General features: G+C 39.0%; 4 protein-coding genes across 6 annotated transcripts; 3 read left to right on the forward strand and 1 right to left on the reverse strand.

The window, feature by feature from the left end:
- Nucleotides 1–407: 407 nt before the first annotated feature.
- Nucleotides 408–2,059, forward strand: Grx5 (Glutaredoxin 5). The gene is made up of 2 exons (XM_022057626.2): nt 408–726; nt 1,740–2,059. Exons 1-2 carry the CDS (start codon nt 471–473, stop codon nt 1,913–1,915), a joined length of 432 nt encoding a protein of 143 aa, XP_021913318.1. The 5' UTR covers nt 408–470; the 3' UTR covers nt 1,916–2,059.
- A 1,936-nt stretch (nt 2,060–3,995) lies between these two features.
- Nucleotides 3,996–9,245, forward strand: Tip60 (Histone acetyltransferase Tip60). The gene is made up of 9 exons (XM_022057422.2): nt 3,996–4,316; nt 4,570–4,627; nt 5,475–5,543; nt 5,864–6,117; nt 6,627–6,803; nt 7,219–7,302; nt 7,812–8,136; nt 8,312–8,474; nt 8,715–9,245. The coding sequence occupies exons 1-9, from the start codon at nt 4,272–4,274 to the stop codon at nt 8,929–8,931; spliced, it is 1,392 nt and encodes a 463-aa protein (XP_021913114.1). The 5' UTR covers nt 3,996–4,271; the 3' UTR covers nt 8,932–9,245.
- Nucleotides 9,243–27,381, reverse strand: LOC110826685 (uncharacterized). Of its 3 annotated transcripts, none has more exons than XM_087357668.1 (8): nt 27,115–27,376; nt 20,602–20,812; nt 19,954–20,301; nt 19,354–19,508; nt 18,872–19,046; nt 17,990–18,168; nt 16,873–17,028; nt 9,243–10,276 (listed from the first exon to the last, which is right to left on the reverse strand). In XM_087357668.1, the coding sequence occupies exons 1-8, from the start codon at nt 27,337–27,339 to the stop codon at nt 9,980–9,982; spliced, it is 1,746 nt and encodes a 581-aa protein (XP_087213794.1). In that variant the 5' UTR covers nt 27,340–27,376; the 3' UTR covers nt 9,243–9,979. The 3 variants fall into 3 exon arrangements, with proteins under 3 accessions (XP_087213794.1, XP_087213796.1, XP_087213795.1); XM_087357670.1 differs by lacking the exon at nt 27,115–27,376 and adding an exon at nt 21,093–21,110; XM_087357669.1 differs by lacking the exon at nt 9,243–10,276 and adding an exon at nt 13,681–14,138 and having other exon boundaries at nt 27,115–27,381.
- Nucleotides 11,246–16,598, forward strand: PPP4R2r (Protein phosphatase 4 regulatory subunit 2-related protein). Its single transcript, XM_022057420.2, has 2 exons — nt 11,246–13,264; nt 14,810–16,598. The coding sequence occupies exon 1, from the start codon at nt 11,591–11,593 to the stop codon at nt 13,238–13,240; it is 1,650 nt and encodes a 549-aa protein (XP_021913112.1). The 5' UTR covers nt 11,246–11,590; the 3' UTR covers nt 13,241–13,264; nt 14,810–16,598.

A 27,381-nucleotide genomic window follows, 5' to 3' on the forward strand; every position in this document is an offset into this window, starting at 1 on the left:
ACGGGCTTCATCAAATAATTTTAAGGTGATCAAAGCATTTAGATGAGATGGGTGATCATGTAACATGAAGCTGTGAGAGACAAGGAAATTGACCGGACTCGTCTCACTCAGGATAGGGTTCATTCATATTATTGTGATCACGATAATAATCTCTCCGAACAGTTCCGGAATTACGCTCACGATATGTGAATAGTAATTTAATTTAAATGTCGAGTGAATATCAGATAATAATCGATTGAAAGGAATCGAATAAGGAAACGGAAGTGCGAGAATCTGAGACTACGATTCTCGATAATCTAAGTACGAGAATCGTAGTCTCAGATTCTCGCACTTCCGTTTCCTTATTCGATTCCTTTCAATCGATTATTATCTGATATTCACTCGATACTTAAATTAGTCGATGATGTACAATCGATGCAGATAACAGTTGACTCGCACATGGCACATGGTGACATTGGAAAGTTTATATAATGAATATTATAACTCGAACTGATATTTTAAATATTCACAGCTGCAGTGTTATCACGTCATTGTGCCGTGCGTTTACGTCCGGAATAGCAGATAATGTAGAGAAGTTGGTGAAGAAGAATAAAGTTGTCGTCTTTATGAAAGGTGTCCCAGAAGAACCGAAATGTGGATTTAGCAATGCTGTAGTTCAGATTTTTAGAATGCATGGTGTAACTTATGATGCTCATGATGTCCTCAAAGACGAAGAATTACGAAAAGGTGTGCATGACTATTACCAGCTTTTGATGGTGTAGTTTAGATTAAGTTAGAAATGTTGTGCCATATTTTGATGGTCATGATAAATTCCTTTTATATTCTTACCTGTTAGTATGCATGACCTTCTTTTCATAATATTTTATGATATAACAGTATTGTTAAGAACTCAATAATGCAGAAGAGAGGAAATGTGTTTATGTATTTGATTAAATTCCTGAGGAAGCATGTAGTGTAGTACATAGCAGGTGACTGAAGTCTGAAAACTGAGAAACCTGCTGACATTTTCCATATTCTGCAAAATATTGCATACTGGAATACCCCCTTTGTAAGTACCTTCTTCAAGGTCTGCTTAATAAAATCTCACCATTTGAGATGCCATTAATCCTAAGAATTACATGGTCATTACCACATGGTTACACCTACATAGCTTTTTGTTGAAAATTTCATATGCTGTCATCTTGAAATAATTTTTTCATTACCTAACTAAAAGTGTTTCTAGTGTGGATCCAGCTTTTGGGTGCTGCTTTCTCGTAGGTTTTGGCTTTTTCCTGACATTTAAGATGACCATACTGCCTCCATCATAAGGGATGAATTTATGAATGCCAGGAAATAGCTGGCTGGCTTGTATCAGGATAGGAAATGTGTCAGGTCAAGGGTTTTGGCCAACAAGTACCAGGGATTAGCTTTTTTAGCGTGGGTCATTACATTATTTTCTAGTTCTCACATAAGTTTTAGAAATATTTCATATATAAGTAGAATATTTTTATGCATGAAATTTTATAAACAGGTACATAAGTTTGGTACTTTATAATGTACTTTTATTATAGTTATTGTTTTCTGATGATCACATCTGTTTTCTAGAGTATCACCAATCCAAACCACCGTTACCCACACAATCAAAACTAGCAAGATTTCATTTAGACTTTATGCTGTTTCTAATTCCATGTGTGTGTCCTTTTGTTTGTATGTGTACGCCACCTTTCCTGCTTTTTAACAGTTGTTTCACTTTCTTTTAGGAGTGAAGGCATTTTCAAATTGGCCAACAATCCCCCAAGTTTTTATTGGGGGTGAATTTGTAGGAGGCTGCGACATCATGTTGCAGATGCACCAGAATGGTGATCTGGTAGAAGAGCTTCGTAAAGCAGGCATCAGGTCAGCCTTGCTAGATAAAGAAACTGAAGACACAAAGTGATATGAGTTTGACCATCCTTAAAGTGCAGGACTAACACTTAGCAGTGAAAATATATTCATTTATTTTACGTTTAAAGTACAAAACAAACTAATGTATATTATGTATAATGCGTATCATGTAAATAAAACATTTTGATTTCAGTCACTCTAATTTATGATTGGTGTCATGGCAATTTGCTTAATGGTGTGTTGCTTCAAAAATACATTTACACAGAATATCCAGCAACCACTCTTTTATTCATCGTTATTATTCTAATGTGTAAGAATTATAATCTAAAACTACATTTATGAATTCTGTTGGTTAGACAACTTTGGTAATAAGTTACATACAGATCATTGGTAATGTATTCTTCATTTTGAAACTTAAATATTCTCATATTTTTACTTCATTATGAAACCATGTAATTAAAATAACTCAATCATTACATTCAATTTAATGAAGTGCCAATATACATGACATAATGGTGGAAATAAGTAAGGTATATTCATATGTAAATAATGTGACACAAGTGTATTTACATCCTACAGTAATTGACTTCAGACTGATTAACCATAAATTTAAATAAATTGAATATAGCAGAATTTTAAAAACTATTGTGAAGCCACTAAAATTTTTATATTCTGTTTTTTCTTTAGTTATGAACCTGAATAATTAAAATAAACCAAGAATATTGTTATGAAAGGTTTTTCTTTTCTTCTACCACAGTGAAAGGCAGATTGACAGGGAACTGATTATGTATTCATTGTTTTTGAGACAGTGGTTGCCCTAACAAAGTGGAATTTTCCAAATAATTGCACAGAGTATTAAATAATGATAATTTAATTTCAGACACAATACATTGAGATATCAACCATGCTCCTCTCAAGTTAAAGAAATGATAAAATATGTAAATTAATGCAGAGCCAAAAATAAATTAAACTTGACAGCTTCCACATCCATGGCAAAATAAAATGGGCTGGTTATAGAACACTAGTTAGTCACTCCATAATCAAACATGAAATAAGCCATCTCTGCTCTAAAAACAATCTGTGTGCACATTATGAATAGATGAAGGAGGATTCAAGAATGTGGAAAATAAACCGATTTTTAAAAAGGAATCGATATGCTGTCTATACCAAAAACTTTGGTTAGGAAGTCAGATCAATATTCATCCAATACCGCACAACTGAAGATGAATCGGAAAGTTACAATCGACCGCAACCCTTTGTTATCGAAATGCAGACGGGTTGACGTCATCACGGTGGGATTAAGAAAGTATGCTCATACGCTGATAATATGACGTAACTGTATCTTTTATGTTGTATTAATTTACGGTACGCCGATTAACCACAAATTTAATCAAATATGTTGGCTAGAGTTTATGTGCTATTGAAAAACCATTTCAATTTCTAATTGGACCTACAGTCGTTGTCAGAAAACATGTTTCTTGAAACAACCTTCAGATGGCAGGAAACATCAGTGAACATTGTATTTAATTACGATAGTATTTAAATAATTGCTTCATAGATGGCAGACAATCACGGATAAGTAAAAATAATACGAATCTTTCATTATGTGGTAGTTCAGAAGTACGGTGAGGTCATGCACACAAGGTACCTTCATGGAGTATAACGTGCAGGTCTACCAAAATAATCAAACTGACACCTGAATTCCCGATCTTAATTAAATATGATGGATGTTTTTACAAACATTATGCTGTGATTTTAATATTAATTTGAATGTACAATTTATTTATGTCAAATAGCAGGTACATAGAATTTCATCTTTGACCCATAACACATTTCGAGCAGTCTGAGTATTTCTTCCTGCTTTTCTCAGAGACTTTCAAAAATTTGTGCATAATGTAAATAAGAGACGTAAACATCATAAAATCTTGCAAGCTGAATACTAATCTCAGTCTATAGTTGTCAGAGTTTCTACCATCCAGGGACTAAGTTTTCAGCTCATTTTTGTATTACAATATATTTAAAATTTAAAACATAATATAAAAGTATTTAAAGCATCATTGAATGATTATGTTATCTTACTCATTCGACTCCGTAGAATAATTTATTTCCATACAATATTAAAATTTTAACAGCTATTGGTATTATGCCATTAGCGATGGTGTTCATATCATATGACACATTTCAGATCCTTGAATTGTACTATGGAGGATGTCAGCAATTTAAATAAGTTGTATTTTATTTATTTCTTATTAAAGAAAGCATAACGAAAGGTTAGCAATATTAACGATTGCAATAAATTCGATATCTGTGTTCGATATTTGAAGTCGGTTGCATGTATCGTTGAGAATCAAAATCTGAGCAAAACAAAGTTGAAGAAAGCAATACGAAACACAATACCGACTGTAACGATGACTGATGATGGTGATGAAAGAGAAACTATTTGCGATTCAGTGGTAAGGATATAATTTGGTAAAATCCTCAGGACGAAAGCTAAGGTTACGGTATAGTGGAAAGGTTAATTATGTTATCATTTATGTTTGTGTCCACTACTTTTTTAAAAAAGTTAGGTTATGTACAGTTTTCCTTTTTTTGTTTATACTAACGGTAAGGGATTTGATTTATCTTAAATTATTGAAAACATTTAAGAGGGTTCCAGGATTAATGCAGAATTTTGTGGCAACCTGACAGTACGTATTTTTCTTTTAGGCATCGCTTGTTGAAGGATGTCGACTGCCTGTCCGAATGCAAGGAGGGGACGACTGGCGTAAGTCTGATATAAATATTATAAAATAATCACTCTGTGTTGACAGATTTTGAATTCCATGGCATGTAAAATGGACTGAGTGTTGAAAACATTAGATTTTGTAATAGCAAATTTAGAAAGCGAAGGTTACAAGTATTTAAGTTTATGCAGCTCTTTTAAATTTGTGACCCATATTTGTTTTCCCTGCTCTTTGTTGTTGTTACTTTGATATCTTATTCTGTTTTAGCTGATCAGTAGTACTTCATACAGCATTTTTATGAAGGATTGTCATTTCATACTGGGTAAATTGTCAATTACGGTATCATTTCCTGATTTGAACGCACTGCCAATGCTTGGTTTGTCATATCAGGAAACTCTTGGTTTTGGCATTCACAAATTACTCAAAAATGTCTTTTGCTTAATAAAAATAAAATATGAAAATAAGAATTGAATGCAGGAGTTTTAAAATGATATGGATTTATTAAAGTGATGTAGTTTTGTATGAGAATGAAGTGGGAAGTAATTGTCTAAGATATTACATTCACAACTTACACATTTTTTACTTGGTGTGGTTGAATATGATACTTTATGAATGAACAACATACTGTCAGTATGTCAGTAATGTATCTGTATATGTGCATGTTGATTCATTATGGTAGATCAGTGGGGTTCACAGTTTTGCAGAATATATATTGCAACTGTTAGCTTATTATGGATCAGGTTGTCCATTTGTTGCCATCATTATTTTGTCTGTGTTCATCCTTCCATAGATATGAATGATCATAACTGTTATTGGATTCATGTAGTATTTTGTACACAACATTCTATTTGCCTTCTCATTTTACCTTCTTTTGTGTTCATGTTCTAGCCCTTGCAGAGATCATCAGTGTTAAGGAAGTAAAGTCATCCAAACGCTATTATGTGCACTATGTGGATTGTAAGTATAAATTAAAGGGTGGTTTAGTTGTTATTTTCTGTATAGTATCTTAACACGCTCACTGGGTCATAGACATTCTATACTCGAGTGGTTTGATGGTATAATTTATCTCCAAATGTTGCTTGCAAGTGGTTATCACTCCTGCTTTTCATTTGGATTATTTTGGGTTCAAATATTAGTCTGGACACTGGCTGTCCTGGCTGAGGTTTTATGTATTTTTCCTCCAGGCAATTGCAGGATAGTCCCTTAAATTAGGCCAAAACTCTTTCCTTCCATATCTTTTCTCCTTTATTAATCATCCTGTCATTTGTCACTTTCAGTCAATAAGCGGCTAGACGAATGGGTGACTGAAGAGCGACTGGACACAAGAAAGGTTCAGTTTCCACGTCGAGATGGACCGACTCAAGCTGGTGGTACAAGTACACCTAAGAAAGTGGGAGGTGGAAACTCGTTGTCACGTCCAGCATCTCCGCCCAGTGGTCCTGAGATGCAACTCAATGGAAGTGCTGTTCTTGCGGCTGCCCTTCAGAAGAAAATGTCCCGCAAGAGGAAAGGAATTTCTCTGGAGAGTGAGGTAATTAACTGTCAGGTTGAATAGTAATACCTTAATCCATCCATGCAACACCTTATACTGCAAAATTTGACTTTATTGTGCGTAAAATAATATTCTTCACCAATTGATGTGACATTTGACTTTACCCCTGAACTATAAAAGTGCATTATCAGTTGGTTCAGAGGTTGGAAGATGCATATATAGCATGGTATATCATAAATTTACATTTTTTTCCATAAGAGAGGAAATGGCTAAAATCAACTTTAATTTATTTTTCTTCTTGGAAGTAAAAGACTCAGTAAAGTGACTAGATGACTTGTTTGAAGTTCGGTAAAACTTTTTCATTTTATGAAGGATGTGGAATTTCTGATGAGCTGAGAGATTTGGATTTCAATTATAAACTATGATTCATAGGATGACTCAGTCAGTTATATAAAGTTCAAGTGGCTGTATTTTCTCAAAAATTGTAGTGTGTAGGCCTACCTGCATTCACTTATTTCAATATATAACATGAGTTATTGTTTCTGCAGGACTCTCTGGATGCATCAGGTCCTGCGTCCATTGCTACTGGTACTCCATCTTGTCCTCGAAGTACTGGCTCCATGGTAGCACACAACGATGACATTGTCACGCGTATGAAGAACGTTGAGATGATAGAACTCGGAAGACACAGAATTCGGCCTTGGTACTTCTCACCATATCCACAGGTATTGGCAGCACTGCATGGAGCAGTGCAGTAGAAACTTCTGCTGTGCTTGCCTTTACATCTCGGAGATGAAGGCATGATGGGCTTTAAATTAGAGTTTTGAAATGTATTCTTCGTCATGTTATATCCTGATTGGTCTCAGCTGACTCCATGCAATGGAGTCCTTCTTGAGAGGCTAATAGTCACTCGGTTTGACAAATTTCTTGCCGTATGCGGAACATGAGGGTTCATTATGTGGTCACAGATGCCCACCACCTGTCCCTATCCTGAGGCGCAACATAGACTTCACACAAACTAGACCTACAAATGGTTGTTTCAGTGATAGCTAGAGAGTACATGGCATCAATCCTTGTCATTCTTTGCTTTTGTTCACAGATAAAACTCTTAAATAGTGAATTTTCAATTTCTTGTTACAGGAAATGGTTCACTTAACATGCATATATATTTGTGAATTTTGCCTTAAATACCGGAAAAGCAGAAAGTGCTTGGAAAGACATCTGGTAAGTACAGCTGGTTTCAGATTCAGGAAGTACGATGCATAAAACATTCAATCTGTAAAGTCTTGTATGAAGCTGTTGAATCATCACGTCAGTATCATGTTGGACGTTGTTGGTATCTGAGGTGTTTTTGCTATGTGCAGAAATGTTTAATCAATAAAGGTAACACAAGGAAAAGTATGCATCATTGTTGTGGCGTAACTGTTGATTTAAAAAAAGAAGTGTAAGAATTTTGGGCCAACAAAATATACCTCAGTAAAATTTGAAGACAGTCCTAAAATATAAGCATAATAATTTATGTAGTTGCTACAGACATCAGTACTTATGTTAGAATAACATGTTGAAGGCCCAGCTGAATATTTGTTAGACCACTGATGCGTGAATGAATTGTTGTGATTTAGGTTGTAACATGTAGAGAAAAATATGCGTGTCACAATGAACTGTTTTCCATTTTGTGTGAATTTAATAATGGAAATAAATATTTCTTTTGCTTATTGTTCTGTCTCATGCAGGCAAAATGCAACTTACGCCATCCACCGGGGAATGAGATCTATAGAAAAGGGCGGATTTCCTTCTTTGAGATTGATGGTCGGAAGAACAAGGCTTATGCTCAGAACCTTTGCTTGTTAGCGAAACTGTTCCTGGACCATAAGACTTTATATTATGATACAGATCCTTTCCTTTTTTATGTTATGACTGACTTCGACTCACGAGGATTCCATATAGTTGGTTACTTCAGTAAAGAAAAGGAGTCTACAGAGGACTACAATGTTGCTTGTATTCTCACATTGCCACCGTATCAAAGGAAGGGCTGTGGAAAACTGCTTATAGAATTCAGTAAGTGTTCAGCCGAGGAACTCTGTGTCATGATATGCAGTGATTCCTGGCTCCTGAAATGTCAGACATAGTAACTGTAAAGATTCAAAGGAAAGCTGGTCGGCCGTTAAGTTGAAATTATGTGTCAGTGGATTCTGTGTCATTTCATATCTGTGTGTTTGAATTGTTTGTACAGGTTACGAATTGTCAAAGTTCGAAGGCAAGACGGGATCTCCGGAGAAACCGCTGTCTGATCTGGGTCTCCTCTCCTACCGCAGCTACTGGGCCCAGACAATTCTTGACTTCTTGGTAAATGTCAAGCCAGTGGGAGACAACGAAAAGCCGCAAATAACGATCAAGTGAGTGAAATTTTATATGATTTTGGCTGTACAGTAAAGCAGAGTACACATACACCAACCAACTTATTATGCGGGATAATTTATAAAACCACAGTGGATGTGTATTCAAATCAAGATGTTCATGTGTCCTTGTAAGTCAGTAATATTGGATGAAATTTATGTTGCGGTTGGGGTGTTTTATCTTCTAATGGGGATGGTGACCACTTTTCTGTATCTTTTCACCCTTTTTTTGTGTTCCAGTGAAATCTGTGAGCTTACAAGTATCAAGAAGGAGGATGTGATCTCTACACTTCAGAACTTAAACCTCATCAACTATTACAAAGGTCAATACATCATTACTCTGAGTGAGGAAACAGTTGCATCCCATCAGCGTTCCATGGAGCGCCGGAAGATACGCATCGACCCCAAATGTCTTCATTGGACGCCCAAAGACTGGTCTAAGCGAGCTAAGTGGTGAGGATGACATACTGGGATGTGTAAGACACTGTGCCAGTTTGTCGCTGTGCAAGTTTTGCAGGATGGACTGTGTTTCATATAGTGCAGCACTATGAAACCACCAACATTCACAGAAAGTGTTTATGACTTTTCTAATCACTGTGCCAAAGAAATACACACTCGACGCGCGCGCCACACCACACACGCACTACTAACGTAAACAAATGCCTAATTTTTTTGCCATGTAGTGGACAAGGCTAGGCACTGTAAGATAAAATCTGATGTTATAAATGTCGATGTTTTTAATATCTGCAAATAAAAGCATTTAAAACATGATTTTTATTCATTTATTTATTCACATTTTCATTTTTGTCATATTTAACATTTCAAAATTGTTGTATCTGCTCAGATACGGAATTGAAACATGATTGTTCTCCGAGTTCTAACGAGAATGACTGAAAAAGGAGAGGGGTAAGTTGGGACACATATGTAGTATGCAGTTCCAGGAGGTAACAGAATATCGGCCTATGACTTGTATAAAAACACTTAACCCCAGGCATGTGGTGTTGAAAATATTAATCATGTGCTGAGAAGAATTCTGATATTCTGTTTTCCCATCTTGAGACTGGTACATGAAATTACATCACTTAGTTCAGACATTGAGACATGCACATGCCCATACACAGACAAGATGATTCTATACCTACGTTTGTCTGCAAGACCACATGATTCATAGCCTACAAGACCACAATCTATATCTTCACTGGCGTGAGATCTCGGATCTCAAAATCATCACCCTGAGCATTTTACATGCATTTAGTTTCACAGGCTGTGTCTGAAATTCAAGGCATGTAGGTGCGCTATATACTTTGAGTGTTTTTGTTCAATATTCATATTTTTCCTTGTTGTATTCACCCCAAAATGTTTGAAATACAGAAGGGCTTACAATTTCACATAGCTTTTGGTATATGGTACAGAATTTAAAATATGACTTCATTTGTACACACACTATTGAATGAAGCACAAGCAGTCTGGAAAAAATTATTGCCATCTCATGAAGCAATATTGTATCACTGAATGGGGGACTTATCACCAAGCACTTTTAGCTGTTGTCTCAACACCTTTCCGGCTGGATTGCGAGGTATAACATCAATGAACTTCACGCCACCTGCCAGTTTCTTGTAACTTGCAACTTTGGGCTCTACATATTCCTGGACATCAGCTTCAGTGAGACTTTGATAATCAGGATGGCGCACAACAAATGCGCGAGGAACTTCACCAGCCAGGGCATCAGGAATGCCAACCACTGCTACATCTGCAACACCTGGTATTTGTAGCACGATGCTCTCCAGTTCAGTTGGAGATACCTGCATACAGACAATATGAAACAACAATAAGTACACATGCCGGTACTTTAACCATAAACATACAAAGTGCAAGTAGCCATTGAAACTTATTTACTCTGCTTATATTATTACGGATATAATAAAATGGTCCCAAACTAGACCATAACTAAGGGTAGTTCCGAAAAGGAACACTGGAGAGCATCATAAGATACACATATTATCATAAATATGACAGTGAAGCCAGAAGCCTTTCAGAAATAAAGGCCTTGAGTTCCTACACAAGAAATGTTAGTAACAGTATGGACCAGCCAAACCCACGGTGTGACAAGATCATTTGCATCGGACAGCATAAAGTTGATTGGAAAAATGAACCTGGATACTTTGTTCCTTCAAAATTGTATCTATCTTGAAGTCTACATGGTATCGCTACCCAGAAGACGAACGTCGAATTTCAGAATTATTTGCATCAGTCTGTTTGTAGTACCCAGATAATAGTGATTGTTTTGGCAAGACAGTTTAAGCAGAAGTAATAAATAACTAAAGTTGCCATTGGAAGAGTTTTGTTAATGGACTGATTCTGAAGCTGATTACATTTTGTATCATGCTATAATAATAAAGAGATTAATTCAAATGTAATTTCATGTCAGATTTCGGTTTTCATCATATCTGTTTGCCGTCATTGGCATAATATAATTTAAATATTTGAATGTAAGATTTAAATGATTCATTCGACAATTATATTTTGCTATCGATAATCCGGGTCATTCGATACGAAGGTTATCGATGTTCGATAGTGTTCATTACAACATTTTCTCGAAATTACGTCACTTCTCTTTGTGCAATGAATAAGTACAATAAAGTCATTGTCTGAGAAGACTGTGGTAGAGAGCTATGGCAATACATATAACTTTATAAAATATAATGTTCCTTCTAGTCAAGTAATTATTTATTTAGTTTCTGAAATCTTTGAACACACAGTGCTACCACTACAATCATGTCGCACTTGTGAGTAAAGATTGGTGCCCTACCTTTAAAATATATATTTCACTCCATAATTATTAAGACCTAGACGTTATTAGTAGTTAACAAGAACCATGTTAATTCAAATTATACATTAATTGGGATCGCAAATAGGAATATTATTTGATGCTATATGGACTGATCTCATACTAACTATTGGCAATCGTGTATGACGATGTGATGCGATATCGCAGTGGTTTGCGTCGATCGGCAGTGGTATGTTGATATTATCTGTGGGTTTTGGGTAGTCGTGGTGGTGGTGGTGGTGCTGTTTAGTGTTGGAAAAGTTTAGCTGCTGTAGCGGAAATTGTAAAAATGGAGAATCCAGAAGAGGTGTTGCAGTCATTAGATGAGTTTTCGAAACTGAAGCCGAAAGATATACCTAGAGAATTAGAAGATTATTTGTCGTACGTAGCCAGGACAGGAGATCCTGTATATCAGTGGTCGATAGTGAAATGCTTGTTTCGAGAGAAACTTTTGAATGTTATTACAGATTTCTATGAAACCAGCCCTACGATAGACTTGCAACCTTGCCCAAATGTTGACCCCTTCAATTATGATACTATGAAGAACAGTTTGTTGGAACGTCTCGATTCATTTCCTAGTGCTCCATTCACAGTGCAAAGACTGTGTGAATTATTAACTTCCCCAAGGAAAGAGTATAGAAGGGCTGATAAGTTTATGAGAGCTATTGAGAAAAATATTTTAGTTGTTAGTACAAGAGAACCCGGAAATGGAAGACGATCTGATAATAATGGCCAGCCAGAACTGTTAATGAATGGGGTTATGGATGGTCGAGGCATCGAATTGGGTGAAGCTATTGAAACAGTGAGCAGTGATGGTGTAAATCTAATGCATTCAGACGAAAATGAAGTTAATGTTACTGAGAATGAAAATGTTGTTCCTGTAGAATGTGCAGGAATGGAGGAAATTGACATGGAAGAGCATGGTGATCACATTGAAGCTTCAAATTCAAATGTCTGGGAAAAGGAACAGTCTGAGGTTTCAGAACAGAGTGAAGGAGATGGGAGCTTGAACTATGATGGTAATAGTGTGGAAGGTGAGAACAAATCCAAAGAAAGTTTAGAATGTTTTGAAGTCAGCAGTACAGAAAATGGTGAAAGTGGTTGTGATTCTGCTGATGTGCCAGTTACCACAGAAAATGTAGCAGATTCTGTTTCTGTGGTTGTTTCTGGAGAATCTCCTCCTGAACTAGATGCTTGTTCATCAAGTAGCAAGGAGCATTTAGATAAAACTGAGGAAAATAGTGATGTGAAAATAGACAGCCCTAGATCCGAATTAAACTTAACATCTGAAAATTCAGCAGTGGAAGATGAGGTTCCAAAACAAACAAATGAGGAAACTGCAGGAAATTTTCCTCCTGAAGAGACTGAGACAACAAGTACATCTTCAGAGCAGGAGTTACAAGGCATTTCATCATCAGCTGAAGATTTATCTAAAGGTGGCACTAATATTGAAACAGTACCAGCTGGTGGAGACTCCAGTGATGAGACAAGTACTGGAAATGTTACGCCAGAGACAGTGAGTTCAGAACCTGCTACTTCGTCAATAGAAACCACTTGCGCAACTGATTCTACAGCCACAGAGCTTCCTTTTGAGGAGACGTCTGCAAACAGTGTCAATACAGACACAGATGTGAGTGCAGCTGAAGAGACTAGTACAGAAGATGTAACTGACAGTGCCCTTGTTCCCAGTGATACTGTATCTACAGATGCAAGTGAAAACGACAAAGTGTACGAGGCTGCTAGTTCCAGCCCACCAGCAGAAGGAGTTACTTATGAAGACGTCTCAGAAAATGATGTTGACAGTAAGACAGGTGAGAGTGCCGTGGTGTCTCAGCAGGATGAGGCAATGGAGATTGACGACAGCAATGCCAGAAGTCAGCTTGTCACTGCTGACACAGACGAGCCAATGGATCAGTGTGAGCAACCGACTGAGAACTAATCTGATAATCCACATGATATAAATGTAAGTGTAACAATTTTTCTTATTGAGATACAGATTCGGTAGTGATGTCAGATTTTGAACTTTGATGAGTATCTGTAAGCGAGGTTTGTTCAAAACAGTAGCAAGAGAATTGTCAGGCATTGAATTATGTTTAGTTAGAGGACAGGGGGTCATGTGAGGCAATGAACTTTGTACTGAGTGAATTTTGTACTGTTTACTGAATATTAATAGGTGGTGGAATCAACAAAGATGAGCTGTATGGGTCATGTTGTGTGTGTTGTGCACAAGAAATGCGTTAGTCACAAAATTTACAGGGAACAGACCACTTGGCAGGCCAAAATGCTGTCTTTGAGCATCTCACCATCATTGAATGCTGCAAACAAGTGATTGAAACCATCAGTATCTTTCACATTTGATGTAGCATATTAATCTAGTCTTGAGTCTTTTAATTTATATTCATCACAATTGGTATAAAATACATTAAGTAATTTCACTGTTCCATCCTCATTTCTGTTTGAACTTAACTCTGTTAAGTGCACCGCAAGGCACTTTGTGTCAGGGCCAAATTGAAGCTACTCTGTTGACTTAACATGGCATCTGTGACTTGCATTTTTCATTTATGAGTTACAGTTTTTTCAAATTATGTTTTGCTTGTTATGTCCCTATGTCTATAATGCTTCAAATACATTTTCTTTTCCACAATTCTGATATGTCTCTATCCAGGAATTATGTACAAGTCCTGAAAGGGACACAGTTCTATAATGTATCCCTGTTGGTCTAGACATGTGCCATTTGGAACACACAATTTCTCTTTTCCTCTAGCCCTGGTCCTGTGAATATCCAGGCAAGTCTGCTGCCGTTTTTGTGTACCTGAAGATGTAGTCTTGTGATTTGTCTGAAATATTGGCAGAGCAGTGTGCTACAGCATTGCATATAAGTGTAAAGGAACTGTATTTATCACCAGTTAATTGGATTTCATCATTTCAGCTCATCCATTAAGTTGAAACTGAGGTTCTGTGACCACAACTTTTAATATATTTCTTGCTTCCCTGTGTGTAATATGTATTTCTTCTGTCGTATCCTTCTGCATTTAATTAGTGCAATAAAGTTAGGCAAGGAATACAAAATATTTAGTTCCTTAATGTGTAATATTCTGTATTACTTCAGTTTTCACGTGCCATTGTTTTCTTTTCAAACACCTCCAGAGTCTGCTGTTCCCATAGAACAAGTGGCTACGTTTCACACCCATTGAAAATAATACACAAAATTATAATTTTGTATATTTTAATATGTAGGTTCTTTATAGAAAGAAGATAGGATATTTTGAAGTGAATGCTAGCGTGTGAGATTAAAGGTTCTCACAGCAGTGAAGATGCTGATCATAGTCTTCTGGAATGTGACCCCGTTACCCTGAAGATGGGGGCAGTATGTTTCTCTGAAACATTGGTAACCCCGTGTAATATACTGCAAGGCATCACAACCCAGAAGATCTCATTTGCCAGTGGTAGCATGCATTGCAGTTATTTTCAGGGATTTATTATTGATGTAATCCTCTTCATTTAACAGGTAGCGCAAGCAGCTGATATGCGTCTAGGCCACAGAGCGTTAAAGACAAACCCAGCAGAAACTGCCGTCTTATCAGCCAGTATCATCAGAGAAGCAATTGGTCCATTCTGATTTGGTTTAATGTTGTAGTTAAACTAAATGTCATAATTATGCATTGAACATTGTGGTATAGAATTTTGTACGATGTTTGGTTTTGAAAGTGCCGTTTGCCATGTGGTCTATTTGTTACGTATTCATCAGGATTGTCTGAACCTGGGGCAGAACATGGCAGGGTTTCACTTTTCGTATTTATACACCATAAAAATGTGTATTTTCTTAAGAAAATCTCAAGATAGGACAGACGTGACATACGAAACACTTCAGCTCTGCCAAAAGGTCTGTTTATTGTCAATGTACTTGGTGGACTGAATGTCTTGCTGTTGGAAATGTTATTTAAGCATAATAATTTTGTAGCTGTGTGGACAAAATTTGAGAACATGCCGTCGCATAATTGCCTTAGTGGGGGCTATGCTGCTAGAAAAATATATAATTTTTCACTACAACTACCTGGTTGATTTAACTCACACTCTGTTTCTTTGCCTTTGTAAGAATGCAGGTTGAATGGAGTAGTGCTCACACTGCCTCAGTTTCTGTACGTATGATCTGATCTTTTGATCTTTGTGAAATTGCTGTTTTAAAATATCAAAGTAATTAAGAAGTTTGCTTAGCCAAGATGTCTTTTTTTATTGTTATTATTCAGTAACCACATTGTGCCATCTCACATCTAGAGGTCTCATGCAGTGAATCTGCCTGTTTGGAGCCAACTGTATGATTGACATCACTTCTAGAGGCATAATTACATTAGTTAGATTCATTTTTCAGAGTTTAAATTTCACTATTTTCTTTTTACTTTATCTGAGTTTTGGAAACTACTTCATGACTCATTCTTGTTCTGCATAGGACAGCTGTAGATCTATTACAGTTTTAAACCAGTGAGACTGTAATCTTACCTTTTGGTTATGTTTACATTTATTCATCCTGTTGAAATTTGGATTGTATTTTCTTTGTTATTAGGAACTGTAATATGGAGCTTCCAATCTGTGTAGGGTGTTAGTAGGCATGTGATGCTTTTTTATCTTATGACTGGCCAGTGTGAAGATGTTGAGTCTCGACACTGAATTTAGACTGCTTTAGAAGCTAGGCATTTATGCCCCCCTCCCAATGTTTATAAAATAATTATTTTATTCAAATGATTGACCAAGTCACTTGACAAACTGTAACGTAATGTTGATCAGGAAGGGGAGATTTCTTAGTTTATTGCAGGAAAGCGAATTATAAAGTAGTCTTGAAATCTACAAGTTATATAGTAGCATGATAAATGTGCAACGTATGAAACTAAGTATCTGCATTTAATTGTGTATTTTAATTGTCTGAATACAAACATGTTTATTGTCGCAAAGTATTGGTATGAAGGACAGGTGGCGTTTGTTAATGCTGCCTTGGTGGTGCGTGTTTGTTTGTATTTTTTGGGGTGTAAGTTCTTTACAGTGAAGGTTAATGCAGCCTCACTGTGAATTTATGTTTTGATTTAGGTCATGTTACTGATTTTGATGTCAGAAGGAAAAAACACTGCCACATAATCATCATCATCATACTGTTTCTTAATTTGTCTGTGTTTCTCTTTAAACTAATTGAGGTATTTGCTGCCCGTCGGTTCATATTGGATTTCTGTCAAAGGACAACAAAGACTGATTCATTTTAAAATTACAGGCACTGTATTTCACAGGTTAATAAATTCTGTTCAGAGAAATTTATGTGGTTTCATTGTGTCCAGAGTAATCAATTTGTAATCTTCATGTGGAAATGAGAAATTTGAAAAGTATATTTTTATTGTTTTATTCCACATTACTGCAAGATTATTTCCTAGATTACTTTTTAACTTTGCAACATTTTAAATTTTTGTTAAACGCAAAACATGTGATGGAAAGAGGCAAATAAGCGAAGGTGCGAAGATGAATGTCTTTTGGGATGTTGTACCATGCAGTCTGATTGACACAAACCAAATGCTGAACGTTGTGACATACCTGGTTTCCCTTGACTTTGATGAGTTCCTTGGTGCGGTCGACAATGTAAAAGTACTCATCTTCGTCATAATAAGCAACATCACCCGTGTGCAGCCACCCGTCTGGGTCAATTGTCTCTTGGGTTGCTTCGTCATTGTTGAGGTAACCCAGCATCACCTGATATCACAGTCAGGGCAAAGTTTTATACTGTGTACAATCAGTTGTAACGTACATTGTAAACTTACCAAGAGTGTAAAATGAAGATAGTGCAATATAAAATCTGTCCTTTGAATTCCTGTCATGTGGTGGGAAGGAAATGTAGTTCCAGAGATTGGGGTAAGTTTCTTCAAGCACAGTTTTTAAGTTGGCTTGATTTGTTTAATGTTTTGATTGGTGAGAGTCACACTGCACAGCAATCTTTGTTTAAAAAATGTTTCCTGTGTTAGAATAGAGTAGAGTCCTGATCATCTGACCTTCGGTTATCTGTCGTTCATCCCGTTTTATCGACATGCTATGGTAGAACGCTCCATTTTATCAACTATCAACTCTGCATATAGCAGAATGAATTGCATTCTGCCACCACACACTGCTAAATATTATCTTTTGTGAGATTTTTTTCATTTGATGTCATATTGTATTTTCTTCACAATTGAATAATATTATAAATTTATATTTACAATTTCATAAGTCTTCTGTGCTATTCGACCGTCCTTTCAGACATCCCGTTTAGGTCAGATAATTGGGACTCTACTGTATTTCCATAACAGCATGCCATTTCTACTGTGGAAGAGCCAAATGTCACTACTTTTATCTGTTGAGATATGACAGGACCCATTTCCTTCACAGATCGACTAATTCCGTGGAGCCGAGTCCTAGAGAAGCTGACACGCTCCATTGAGTTTTTGCTGTGTTCCAGAGAGCCTGTCCTGTCCTGAGCAAGGTGAATCCAGTCTACACCCTCACATCCTTTTTATTTAAGACAATTTTAATATTATTCCATGATCTTTGCCTAGGTCTCACAACTGGTCTTGTCATTTTAGTTTTTGTGAATTAATGTGCACGTTTCTTAACATTCTCCCCATGCATGGTACATGCATAGTCAGTCTTGGCTTGTTTGCTAAGCATGAAGCACGCTTACCTGTGGTCCTCGGATCAACAGCTCTCCTGACTCGTGAGGCCCTAGTGACTGCCCTGTTGTGAGGTCCACAACTTTGGCTTGTGTCTCGGGCACAATTTGCCCACATGAACCCATCTTGCTTAGTGGGGCATGCTTTGAAGGGAAGATCGTAACGGGAGCTGATTCTGTCATGCCATATCCTGCAATGCAGATTTATAATAGTTGTTAATGCTCATTTTGTGGCAGGGTAAGGGACTTCCATAATATACGGCATTCTAATTGTTAAAATAACAGGAAAAGGGTTATAATTAGTGAGATTTGAGGTTCTTAGAGTGAAGAGTGTGAAGATATCTGTCCTCTGGGTTGTAGCACCATGTAGTCTGGCAGATATTGACCATTTTTTCATGGGAGCTTACTGTTTCTGTCGTAATTACTCACCCTGATGATGGATGCAGTAAGCTCCTCTGACATGTAATTTTCTATCGGACTACCATCTTTCTATGGTTATCCCTTACAAAATAAGGAAATTAGAGTCACGATTATTGAATTCAAGAAATGGTTACAAAATATAACCAATTTTAATTTACGTTAAGAGAAATGTTAACAATAATAAAATAAATTGTCATTGTAAACAACATAGGTCTCCTCTTTTCTGAACATTTTCAGTTTTCAGGTGTTTTTCACATTCTAGCAGGAGCGAAGAACACCTTATGGGCCTGTCATGTGTTTTTCCCATCAGGGTTGTCAGTCACTCATCACCCTGATATTGGAGGCAGCAAGTACCTCTGTAAATTCTGTCAGTTTCTACCAAACTCCATGGCGCAACGTCATAGAGAAAGTCATTTTCGTACTCGCTGCCAAGAGAAACTGAAGTCTCATTTTATGCATATAGCACCTACTGACCTTGGCGGATATTGATGTCTCTATCGACTTTGGACTTGAACTTGTCAATGAGGTTTTTTGTCGCTGGAGCAGCTCCACACACGACGTGCTTGATAGAGGACAGGTGTTCCCTTGTTACACTGGGATGCGATGCCAGGAATAGCATCAGAGAAGGCACAACAAACAGGATCGTTGGCTGTAACACACCCCCCGAAGCACATTGTAAGTTACTTGAACAGTATGTGGACAGGATTATCTGACTTTTACCTTTGACGTCACTTAGCCATTTCAGCCTCAGACTTAAAAAAAACGTTTTTACGCATCAAGACAGAAATGTGAACATGTCGGCAGGACTTAGGAGAGGAACTTCTTCAATGAGAAATTTATGTTTGAACTTTACTGTAATGTTTTGTTGCCCAGAACTAAGGACAAACTTCACAGTTTTGTCCGTGTTTTGACGTAAGTTCTCATGCCGAGGCAGCCGTGTAATTCTGAATCATTACCTTGAATTTTATGACACATCCAATGTAGTCCTCTGGTGTAAATTTTGGGATGGAAACTATGTGCATGCCATACAGTATCGTCGGGTTCAGTATGCCATTGAAACCGTAGATATGAAAGTACGGCAGGACACTCAGCGCCACTTCCTGAGTTGTCTCTGTAACAACAGAGTTTGTTTACATTTAGTCTGATACTCGGTCATTGTACTCTGGCAGAAACTGGGTTGTAGTGATACAAGGGTGGTACCCCATGCTTTTTTTTAGTTCTTGCACGCTGCCATGGCATTTATAAGGACAGCGGAGTCAGACATAGGCAGCGAAGTGTTAGAGCAAGATAGCTGTCAGCCCCCTGCTCAGAAAGAATATAAGATATGGTGTACAACCTTCTGTAAACTTTAAACAAAATATAGTATAAAATCATAATTCATGGCTTGCTTAATTTCAGGCCTTTCTGGTTGAGATTAAAGTGTCAGGTCATCTTTATGCCAAGATGCACAGTGAGTAACGCTTTACCTCCAGTCCCCCTGTGTAGTGCTGGTGTGTTTTAGTGACAAGCCAAGGTTCACGTCTCATGGAGCCTCATCTCTGCTGTTGAAGCCTCACCTGTGGTGGGTACATGAAGCAAGATATCTGGGTGACTGATCTGTTGCAGGTTTGCCACCAGGTTCCTGTGGGACAGCTTTACGCCTTTGGGCAGTCCCGTTGTGCCGCTAGAGTAGGGCAGAAGCGCCACGTCTCCAGGTGACAACTTGGGGATGTCTGCATCCACAGATTCACTCAACAGCCGCTGGAAAGACAGCACGGTGCCATCTGCCTGCAGCTCGCCACCCACCGCTATGGTCCACTTGTAATCCGGGAGACTTCGCCCGACCTGCGCCATGACAGGCAGCAACTGGGGGATCGTGACGCTCGCCCTCACCCCGGCGTTCATGAACTGGCGTCCGATCTCATCTGCGCAGCAAATGGAAGGTGTAAGGAAGGAAGTGGCCGTGGTATCCTCTGATCGCTTTAGTGCCGACGTTGATAATGTATGGAGCTAGACCTCCACTTTCCAACTTTGAGAAACAAATTGTTGGCTATGAAGGTTCCCAGGTAGTGCTCATTCGTTCTTGTGGTAAAGATGGGTTGTGGAGGAGATAAAGCGACGAGAAGTTGCACTTAATTAAATCTGAATTTTGAATTTTTAAATCAACCTTCGGTGGGCGACACGAGAGACACGCAGTGCGACGTGGAATTTGGGTACCATCTCACCTGGAGTGTACAGTGGGTTTGCGAAGGTGACGATGATGCCGGCCTCAATGGCTCCGTGGATCGCTATGACGAACTCTGGCATGTTGGGAAGCAGCAGCCCCAGAACGTCACCCTGTCGAAGCCCCACAGCCCCGAGCAGAGCGTTCGCGAATCGACGGCAGAGAGCGCGCGTCTCGCCGTGGCTGTAGGATCGACCGCTGGACCCGCATGTCTGAAACAGGAAGTGGTCGTGGCCTGTCATAAACAGTTTGTCGACTCGTTAATCGAACCAGTTGTACCAACCTCCCACAATTTTATGCCCCCATGAATGTTTGAAATGTCGTAGTACAGGTCAATGTCTGAGGGCAGACACCCGGGGCCATCTGATACATTTTCTATGCCCTCCACCCCAGTTCACTGACGATGAAGACGCAGTCTAGGTTTCTAGAAGTCGTAATATTATACTTTTACAATTAGACTCTGGGCAGTTTCAAAAATAACAGTTTTATAACCATGTTTAGATGTGATTAACGACTGAACCTTCAAGTACGGTATAATTGCCTTCACTGCTCGTATAAAGTCTCTGAAAAATATCTGCTAGATGAAAAGTGATGACGTCTTCATCCAACCTTACCGTCATGACGGGGTCAGATGGGTTTAAAGTCGACTTAAATTCGTTCGTTATTTGCGTCTATCATCAGCACATAGAAAAAAATAAAAGCGAAATGTAAAAAGCCGTACCTTATTGGCCCGTCCGTCGCGGTTTTACCCACAGGGGTAGGCAACCTGCTTGGCCGGGGTTGTCATTGTTGCGGTAATCACGTTAGGGCAAGAAAGTTCTAAGTCGCAAAAACGACCTACGTGATGTGGCGCTAGAGACAGCTTTCGGATGTCAGTGTGGGTTATGTGTCGACTTGATGAACATATTGCCTCCATCTTGAGGAAAACTCCACTGTGTTTATGTAAACAGGCGTACCAATATCTGATAAATATTTTTTTGCAAAACAGAACCTAAGCGTTCTGCTTCATATACACTCTGGGCACAGGCGACCGTAGTGACGCAACACTCGATAACAGCGTTGTACAGGAAGTTCCATTTAAAACACAAACCAGCAACAATCGTGTGCTTTGGCACAAGAATGAAATCAGAAGCAAGTCCACACCCCTATTTAATAAACTAGAGCAGGGCGCTCCTTTCGGAGCTCCTAGCTGGGGTTGGTCATGTTTGTAAACGCAACCAACCTTGGTTAGTCCCAAAGAGGAGTTAGTTTAGTGTTTAACCCCTGAGTAAGAAACTAAACTAACCCCCCCCGAATGGGGAGTTTAAACACTTGACCAACCCCCCGAAGGGGGTTGGTTGCGTTTTAAAATCTTGAGTAAGACACTAAACTAACCCCCGTGTATAATCAAATATAAGGTGATATTGTTGATGACGTCATTTTTTGACGACAACGATGGCTAATCCTTTCGGAGCGCTTCCTGTAATCTGATATTTTACTTCTTTACGTCGCTGATCAGAGGCCAACAGTTCTTGGTTAGTCAACTATCTACTTCCAACCCCACCCTTGCAAATCTTTTTTTTCTCTTCTGTCTTTTGTTGAATAGTTCTGATGTTTAAGTTCTTTACGTCGCTGTTCAGAGGCCAACTGTTTTTGGTCAGACAACTTTCTACGTCCAAACCCACCCTTGCAAATCTTCGTCTGTTTTTCTACGTGTGTCGTTAATATGGTCTCGTTTATCAATGTAAGTCTTCTTTCGCTTTTCTTTATTTCTTAAATAGGTCTGATGTTGTAGTTCTTTACGTCGCTGTTCAGAGGCCAACGGTTCTTGTTCAGTCAACCTTTTACGTCCAGCCCCACCCCTGCAAATCTTCGTCTTAAAATCGATCATAAAGTCACTTTTCATAATATTTTCGTAATCATAATATATCGAATGAGTATCAGTTTACCTTGTTGGAGTTGGTACTTCAAATACTCCTTTCGGAGCTCCTAGGGAGGGTTGGTCAAGTTTGTAAAACGCCACCAACCTTGTGTAAGAAACTAATCTAACCGCCCCGAATTGAGGGTTAAAACAATTGAACAACCCCCCCTTCTGGGGGGTTGGTTGCGTTTTGAAATCTTAAGTAACACGCTAAACTAACTCCCCTTCGGGGGGTTAGTTTAGTGTCTTATTTAAGTGTTTTAACCCCTGAGTAATAAACTAAACTAACCCACCGAATGGGGGGGTTTAAACACTCGACCAAACCCCCCCACTTTGGGGGGGGGGGGTTGGTTGCGTTTTAAAATCTTGAGTAAGACACTAAACTAACCCCCTTCGGAAGGGTTTGTTTAGTGTCTCATTCAAGTGTTTTAACCCTTGATTAAGAAACTAAACAACACCCCGAATGGTGGTTAAAATACTTGACGAACCCCACCTCCGGGGGGGTTGGTTGCGTTTTAAAGTCTTGAGTAAGACACTAAACTAACCCCCCATCGGAAGGGTTACTTTATGTCTCATTCAAGTTTTTTAACCCTTGAGTAAGAAACTAAACTAACTCTCACCCCCCAATGGGCGGGTTAAAACACTTGACTAACTCCCCCTTCGGGGGGTTGGATTCGTTTTAAAATCTTGAGTAAGACACTAAACTATCCACCTTCGGGGTGTTAATTTAGTGTCTTATTCGGAGCACTTTCTCTGATCTGATTTTTTACTTATTTATGTCGCTGTTCAGAGGCCAACTGCTCTTGGTCAGTCAACTTTCTACGTCCAACCTCACCCTTGCAAGTCTTCGTTTGTTTCCTTCTGCTCTTCTGCTCTTGTTGAATAAGTTTTTATGCGTTTATCAATGTAAATCTCACTTCGCTTTTCTTTATTTGTTAAATATGTCTGATGTTGTAGTTCTTTACGTCGCTGTTCAGAGGTCAACAGTTCTTGGTCAGTCAACTTTCTACGTCCAACCCCACCCTTGAAAGTCTTCGTTTGTTTCCTTCTGCTCTTGTTGAATAAGTTTTTCTGCGTTTATCAATGTAAATCTCCTTTAGCTTTTCTTTATTTGCTAAATAGGTCTGTTGTTTAAGTTTTTACGTCGCTGTTCAGAGGCCAACTCTTCTTGGTCAGTCAACTTTCTACGTCCAATCCCACCCTTGCAAATCTTCGTCTGTGTTTCTACGTGTGTCGTTAATATGGTCTCGTTTATCAATGTAAGTCTTTTTTCGCTTTTCTTTATTTCTTAAATATGTCTGATGTTGTAGTTCTTTACGTCGCTGTTCAGAGGTCAAAAGTTCTTGTTCAGTCAACTTTTTACGTCCAGCCCCACCCCTGCAAATCTTCGTCTTAAAATCGATCATAAGGCCAGTTTTCATAATACTTTCTTAATCGTAATATATCGAATGAGTATCAGTTTACCTTGTTGCAGTTGTTGGATTTGGTACTTCAAATAGTTGATAACTTCTTTTTTCACTTTTCTGATGTTTTAGGCCAACTGTCAGTCAATTTTTAATAATGCAACGTGCTGCTTCTGGAGCAGTGATAATGCGACTGGCTTGGTAGCGAAGCGTTATTTGTTTACTCGGCATTGTTGTGTTGTAATCGGCATTGTTGTGGTCCACAACAATGCCGAGTAAACAAATATCTGTTGACATTGTTGATGACGTAATTTATTGAAGACAACGACTAATCACAAATTTTTATAGTAAAAAAAAAAGATAGACTCTCCCGACCTCCTCCGCGTATATCGAGTCAAAGTCACCATTGTTGCCCGTGCATTTGCGCAAAAGCTGTGTGTTCATGAACAGAACGTCTGTTTATTATCGAATATCTCGTAGCACTGAAATCGTTTGCCGTTGTTCGTGAAGCTTTCACAAATGCGTAAGATACACCGACAAGCTGTCGTTAGCGACAAAACAGCTGAAATTTCGGCCATGCCGATTTCCAGCAGCGAATCGGCTACAAAAATAAAAAATGACTGTCGTTATTTTTGTTTGTGCTCGAGGGGGCTCTCCTGTAGTAACAGGGTTGCGTTTTAAATGGAACACACTGTATTTGAGACCTTTCCACAGTCTCGTGTGCTCCGTGTGTTATGATGCATCTAACTTGAAACGCAGGGAACGGATTTGTACATTATCTTTTGCAACCCGCGTATATTTCCGTGGAATGTTCCAAGAAAAGCAAACATTCTGTTTAAGGATGACTTTTATAAAAGATTTACACTGTAATAAGACCCATTACTTCGTACAAGCGATTTATTAGTGGGTTTAAAGTCGACATAATTACGTTGCTTATTCGTGTCTGTCAACACACAACGTGAATCATTCTTTATGTAAGTCAAACTTATGATTTAAACACTTCCATCTATACAAAGCGTTTGACATGAATCACACACTTTCTTAAGCTCTTTTGGTCCATATTTTTCTAATAGCTAAGATTCTCATTGTTTCAAACTGTCAGACATACACCTCAGAAGTTTGGACGGACGCCATGTACGAAGAATCAGCAAGTTCGTAACTACGTAACTCAGACGACAACAATCAACACGGCCATCTCTTGTCAGTATATTGAACTAAAACAGTGCTCTTAATTTACTAACAACTTTGCAACAGACAGAGAAAACTAGCAATTGGTGAACGATAATAAATAGTTCTCTGACTTTCAGCAGTCGTGATAAGCGAAGTGTTCCATTGATAAACAAGATAACCTAATTTTGACCCCAAGTTTGTTCGGAACTTTGGACGGTAATGTTGGCTGCGTCCGGCTTCCTGCAGATAAGAGACTGCGTGATTATTGAATTATTCGAACGAGACAGCAAAAATACTTGCTGTTCCTTTGTTGAAAGGTTCAACGTCTACCGACATCTCGAGTGGGGGGGTCGAGGCGTTGTACCGACGCAGATGATGGCAGGTCTCATAGCAGAAAGGCTCGAATCTGAATTTCGTCATTGTGATATTTTGTAGCCTCGTTTCCAAACCGCCGTTTAAACAGGTTTTCGGGGGTTCGGTGAGCCGAGATAATCTCGTGTGGACGGACGGACAAGCTGCTAGCTGCATCGAGGTCGACCCTGCATCAGCTGCTGGCGAGAGGTGACATGCGAGGGGTGTCCAACCTTGCAGCATTATGTCGGGAGATTCTGTGCGTCTTCATGATACAGCTGATCGTACGCAGTGAGGAATCGATGGGATCGTGGCACCTTGAAGAAGATTACTTTCCCCGAACACGAAACACACTGAAAATCGCGTAATCCGAAGGTCGCGGGTTCGAAACTGATCCAACTGAGAGGTATCGTGGTTTTATTCCGTCGATTTCTTGTTACACTTCTTTCCAAATTTTTCGTCGTCTGACAGTGTGAACATGATTCAGTGACCGAAAAGTTATTAAATAAGGCAAGTGCCATATAACGTGGACTTCATCTTGGCACAGCGCCCTCAAAACGCAACAAAGAATAAAAACGCTGCGACATTCCTGACACGAACAAGTCTGAAGCACTGAACACGAGACAGGGCCGTAAGTGTTGGTCACCCATGCGTTGTGATCGCACTGGGACTTCTGGCACAGTCGCTCCTATAAGAAGGGTCAGGGGATGTGCGGGGCTTGCGAGGGCAAGTGCATTCATTTTTTGAGTGCTTGGCGCTACGTAAACGTTCTCAGGTCAATCTTACACCGCAAGAGTAACGAATGAACTTCGGGTTTCTGCGATGGCAGAAACGTGACGAAGATATACAAATTCTGTCGTGTGTTCTGTTTTATAAAATTGTATGAGATAATTTTGTGGAGGGGGTGTGCGGTTCCAACCTGCCGTCTTAACAATGTGTGGTCGGAATGTGGTGTAGTAAGTTTTTAACAATGCCTAAGAAATAAATTCTGTTTCCAGCAACACTTACTTACAAGGCTATGTCACGTAATGTAATCAACATTTAACGTCAGCCCATTGTTATCAGAGATTACGAGGTTATGTGTGGCGTGCATCGGAACGGTTATTCTGCCCTTGGCCGTGTTGTATGCAGTAAAAGTAAAACTTCGGATTTTGAAATCTAGATGGCATCAACATTCAGTTCAATAAGCGATAGTTCCAGCGAGTGGATTGGACAGTGAATATGGTCTAAATACCTGTTTTAATAAAGTTATTCATTCACGAAAAAGCAGATAATGTTGATGGACAGTCCAGTCAAGTATTCCGACGGCTATTTGGTCAGTGAAAAAGATACCTAGGGTCCAGCACAGTGAGGACCTGTAATTGTTAAAGTCAATGTATTAATTAGAGCTGCTACGCTAATTGAATCCGGATGTTCAACACGTCGACATAATACAGAGTCTGCCTTTGATCAGAGTCCTCCAAAACACGTGTTTACATCGCATCGTGACAAACACATTCCTCATGACGCAGTTTCAAATTCCGTCGGTCTTGGAAGTGTCTAAATTCTGCACGCATTTCATGTTTCCCCCCCCCCCTCCAACCCACTTAAATATTCAGCACACCTGGTTTTGTTGCCTTAACGACGTATTGTTGGCAACGTAGCTCAGACGTTGTGCCAACTTTATCCCGTGTACCACGGGCGTACGTACCACCGCTGGTTTCGACAGCCATTGTCCTACGTCCTGCCACACAAACTCTGTGATTGTGGCCTCTGGAATCTGCATCTTCTCCGGGTACGGTGGCTCCAGTATTCGTTCTGGCCTGGCGGCCGTCGTGGACTTCATCGCCTTCGTCTGTTGGCGCCAGGACGAAGCCAGTTCCTGGCGTCGGACGCCGTTGAAGATAGCTGAGCGAAGCACCGCGAGGCGTGCCATGTTGGAGGAACACTGGCAACTTCATTGCGTTCCAACCGTGTT

Source organism: Zootermopsis nevadensis, unplaced genomic scaffold, assembly GCF_977971745.1.
Source record: "Zootermopsis nevadensis isolate Lab colony 2312 unplaced genomic scaffold, Znev_1.0 Znev_ptg000028l, whole genome shotgun sequence".
In the NCBI taxonomy this organism is placed as follows: domain Eukaryota; kingdom Metazoa; phylum Arthropoda; class Insecta; order Blattodea; family Termopsidae; genus Zootermopsis; species Zootermopsis nevadensis.

Bases quoted from the DNA above. Each gene is read 5' to 3' on its own strand.
- Grx5 (XM_022057626.2), top strand. From the start codon at position 471: ATGAATATTATAACTCGAACTGATATTTTAAATATTCACAGCTGCAGT. The intron at 727-1,739 runs GTGTGCATGACT...ACTTTCTTTTAG, and splicing joins AGACGAAGAATTACGAAAAG to GAGTGAAGGCATTTTCAAAT.
- Tip60 (XM_022057422.2), top strand. From the start codon at position 4,272: ATGACTGATGATGGTGATGAAAGAGAAACTATTTGCGATTCAGTG. The intron at 4,628-5,474 runs GTAAGTCTGATA...TTCATGTTCTAG, and splicing joins GCAAGGAGGGGACGACTGGC to CCCTTGCAGAGATCATCAGT. The intron at 5,544-5,863 runs GTAAGTATAAAT...TGTCACTTTCAG, and splicing joins TTATGTGCACTATGTGGATT to TCAATAAGCGGCTAGACGAA.
- PPP4R2r (XM_022057420.2), top strand. From the start codon at position 11,591: ATGGAGAATCCAGAAGAGGTGTTGCAGTCATTAGATGAGTTTTCGAAA.
- LOC110826685 (XM_087357668.1), bottom strand. From the start codon at position 27,339: ATGGCACGCCTCGCGGTGCTTCGCTCAGCTATCTTCAACGGCGTCCGA. The intron at 19,047-19,353 runs GTAATGATTCAG...GGTGTGTTACAG, and splicing joins GATGTGTCATAAAATTCAAG to CCAACGATCCTGTTTGTTGT. The intron at 18,169-18,871 runs GTCAGTAGGTGC...TCTGCATTGCAG, and splicing joins AGACATCAATATCCGCCAAG to GATATGGCATGACAGAATCA.